This window comes from Siphateles boraxobius, unplaced genomic scaffold (genome assembly GCF_051911475.1).
Source record: "Siphateles boraxobius isolate OS27281-9 unplaced genomic scaffold, OSU_SipBor_1 6, whole genome shotgun sequence".
Classification (NCBI taxonomy): domain Eukaryota; kingdom Metazoa; phylum Chordata; class Actinopteri; order Cypriniformes; family Leuciscidae; genus Siphateles; species Siphateles boraxobius.
In genome coordinates, this window is record NW_027509186.1 from 34,915,722 (window position 1) to 34,919,697 (window position 3,976).

Here is a 3,976-nt window from a genome sequence, read left to right on the forward strand (position 1 = left end):
GATGGCGGAACGACATGGAAGCCTCCGTGAACCTACCTGTCCCATGTACATAAAGATAATAAATTCTTCATTTACGAGGATAAGTCAGATAATTTGCAGAGGTATTTGTACACCATTGAGGACATATTTATGAATAAAAATATTGATTTCAGATAATAACATACGTAAAAACCTACACAGTGTCCCTTTAACAGTGGTTTCACAGCTGTTTCTGTCAACATCGTCTGCTTACTTATGAAACAACAAAAATCAAGCAAAATCAAAGTCAAACTGCATCCTGAAGTCAACTCAGTCCTCTAGTTGTAAAGAAATACGGCTCAATGTAGTATTTTAATATGAAGGAATTTCCAGTATTGATTTTTCACAGGTGTTTTATCAAATATTGAAATACAATTTGATTTAAGTAAACTGTTTTACATATTCAGAATTAAATTTTTTAGTTAATGTTTGACATGTAAATTTAACTTTCAAATACAGTCATGTCTTTTTAAATGTAGTTTTCTGATAAATTATATTTTTAAATTCTGCTCTTTATGATCCTGACAAATGAACCTTTTCCAGCTAGAAACGCAGGGTATAAGGGTTCAGTGAAAGTGGTGTGGACTCTGTGAAGGAGAGTCATTGTGTCAGAGACGCTGTAGAAGGACAGAGTTCCTGCTCTGTGATCCAGATACACTCCTATTCTAGAGGAGCAGACAGAGGGGATTGAGACTTGGGCTTTACCATGTGTGAAATAGACATTCTGTTGCGAGCGGGACAATCTCCAGGATTTCTTGTTGAAGCCAAGTCTACAGTCATTACTGTTTCCTTTACGACCAATTCCTTTGTAACAAACTGATACAATCCAAACGTTCCCACTGCACTCGACCTCCCAGTAACAGCGACCATACAAACCCTCTCTAGACAAGACGTAATGTAACACATCAAATCGCTCTGGTTGATCAGGATATTGCTGGACTTCATCCGAACATGATATTTTTCTGTTATCTTCAGACAGTTTGAGGTTTTTATGTGCTGTGTTTAGAACCAGTTGCAGTTCACAGAAATCTGAGGAGGAGAGAGACACACACGCACGCGCACACACACACACGCGCGCGCACACACACACACACACACACACACACACACACACACACACACACACACACACACACACACACACACACACACACACACACACACACACACACACACACACACACACACACAGAATTATTAAAATGTATTTGTTCTGCCTCAGTTTACTTGTCACTTGTATTGTTTTGTATATTTGTTTTAGTTATGGCGCCCCCTGTGGTAGTTCTCCAGAAATATAAGTGATCACATTTCATGCAGTCAGCTTCTCCTCGATCTTTGGATGCCATCCTTTGTTTTGCATTTGTAAAAGCATCATCTGTAAGTAAATTCTTCATTACATAATGCTTGATGATATATATTTGCATATATTTGGCATAGGTTTATTTGAAGCTTTGATTTAATGTTATTTTTGTGATAGCCTTTAGATATTAGCTTAGCCTTTCTTTGATATAGCATTCAATGGGTTGATTCCATTCTACTTTGATGTAATAACTTCCCTATATGAGTCAATATCTGTATTTGTTGCTATATTCTTTGTCATCTGATAATTCCATTTAAGTAAATTGATGACACTGATTTAATTTGGGTATTATCAGATAAGAGTTTCAGAACTGCATGAATGTTCTTTAGTCATTGTATTATTGATCTGATTATTTTTTTATTTGCTGTTATTTACAGACACTAAAAAGACAAGAAGAAACTCAGCTATAAAGTCAATATTTAGGTATAATCATACATAGTAGGAATGACACATTTTATATTCCAAGGAAAAGAAGCATTCAGACCTTCTTGTGATATTTTGGCTGTTTGCTGATGATAGACGTCCTCCAAAACCTGTCTAAATGTTGAGATTGAAATGTCTTTAAAAGACAGATGAGTTTGTTGAGTGAAGCTGGGAACATCTTTAAATGAAGGTAAAACACACACAGACTGACAGTTCTGAAATGAGACAAAAAAATAATTCAAACATAATTTGTGAAGCAGAACTGATCTTTTCCAAAACAAGCACCAGAATAATGTTTAGATTCTTACAATTTGGGAGCAGTCCCACAAAATGGGAGCAGTCATGGCCTAATGGTAACAGAGTTGGACTGGTGACCCAAAGGTTGCTGGTTCGATTCCAGTACCGACAGGAATATGACTGAGGTGTCCTATTGCAAGGCACCTAACCCCCAATCGCTCCCCGGGCGCCACTCAAGGCTGCCCGCTGCTCCGGGTGTGTGTATCCACGTTTGCAGTGTGTTTGTGTTCACTACTCACTACTCTGCTCCTAATGTGTGTGCACTTACTTGGATGGGTTAAATGCAGAGGTCAAATTCCAAGTATGGGTCACCATACTTGGCCATCACGAGTCACTTTCACTTTCACTTTCACAATTTGGCATCAGCACAAGTGACTTTTTCCACTGAATAAAATAAGTACTTAAAGTACAGAACAATTAATGGTGAGCGACCTACAATATATCATTACACACCTGATCATTAAAAGACTTTCATTACCTTCAGACACTGGATCTGATCATCAGAAATCAGAAGTTTGTCAACCTCTTCTTGTCTTTTTCTGAGTTCTGTCAGCTCTTGATCCAGATGTTTGAGAAGTTCCTCTGCTCGATCTATCTCAGTCTTCTCCTGAGCTCTGATCTGCTCTTTAATCTCAGAGCGTTTCTTCTCAAGAGAGCAGATGAGCTCAGTGAAGACCTTCTCAATGTCCTGCATGGTCTCTAGCGCTGAACTCTGATGGAGACACAAAGATCTGATCATGGAGATTGTTGTGACTCAAATTGGTGCAATAATCAAAATAATGGAATTTCGTTTTCTTTTAGTCAAATTCTCTAAATCTACAAGCAGTCAAATTAAACTGTATCTGTTTCAAACTATGTAGGTAGACATTAGTGGCGGTCAAGCTTCAAAAAAGACCAAAGTTTCAATAAGAACACCATGAATTGTATGTCACTTTTATAGCATATTTTTTTAATCAATATTTGGAGCTAAACACTAACCAGCTACTGGTCACATCTACATTTATTAAATTCAAAATATCAACTTTGGTGTTCAATCAAACTTTAAACTAAAGAACATATAAAGAAACATACTTTAAGAAGCTTCACAGCTTCACTGAGTTCCCTCTGACCTCTCTCTCGCTCCTGGATCAGCTTCTGACACGACACCTTTATCTTCTTTAACTCTTTCTGAGGATGTTAACATAAAAAATAGGCAAAAATAGACAAAATATGGTAAAGGTGTGTAACAAGGTTAATCGAAATTACAGCCAATAAAATGAAATATAATAATAATAATATTAAAATAGTTTATGCATTTTTTTTTATTATTGTTGATATTACCTTTTTTCTAGTCCATTCTGAATCCACAGACACCACACTGTGTCCTTTATGATTATCAGTACACAAGTAACAGATACATTGATGATCATCCTGACAGTAAATCTCCAGTAGTTTCCCATGACTGAGACAAATGTTCTCTTGAATGTTTCTGGAAGCTTCGACTAGTTTGTGCTTCATAAACGCAGGAGATTGATAGTGAGACTGCAGGTGAGTTTGACAGAAGGAGGCCAAGCACCGCAGACAGGACTTTACAGCTCTGTTCTTCTCTGTAGTGCAAACATCACACTCCACAGCAGCCGTTTGTAGGGACGTCTTCTGCAGCGTCTCCATCATCTCAGCTATCAGAGTGTTCTTCTTCAGTAGAGGTCTCTGACTGAAGCTCTCTCTGCATTGGGGACAGCGGTACGGCGGCCCCTGCTCCTTCTGGCCCCAGCAGTCAGTAATACAGCTCATACAGTAACTGTGTCCACAGGGAATCGTCACCGGCTCCTTCAGAGGATCCAAACAGACTGGACAGCTGAACTGATCCACACACTGACTTGCTGCAGATTCAGACAT

General features: G+C 38.3%; 1 protein-coding gene across 1 annotated transcript; it reads right to left on the reverse strand.

The window, feature by feature from the left end:
• Nucleotides 1-497: 497 nt before the first annotated feature.
• On the reverse strand, nucleotides 498-3,976 carry LOC143715362 (E3 ubiquitin/ISG15 ligase TRIM25-like). The gene is made up of 5 exons (XM_077207097.1): nucleotides 3,419-3,976; nucleotides 3,170-3,265; nucleotides 2,577-2,810; nucleotides 1,830-2,016; nucleotides 498-1,047 (listed from the first exon to the last, which is right to left on the reverse strand). The coding sequence occupies exons 1-5, from the start codon at nucleotides 3,974-3,976 to the stop codon at nucleotides 518-520; spliced, it is 1,605 nt and encodes a 534-aa protein (XP_077063212.1). The 3' UTR covers nucleotides 498-517.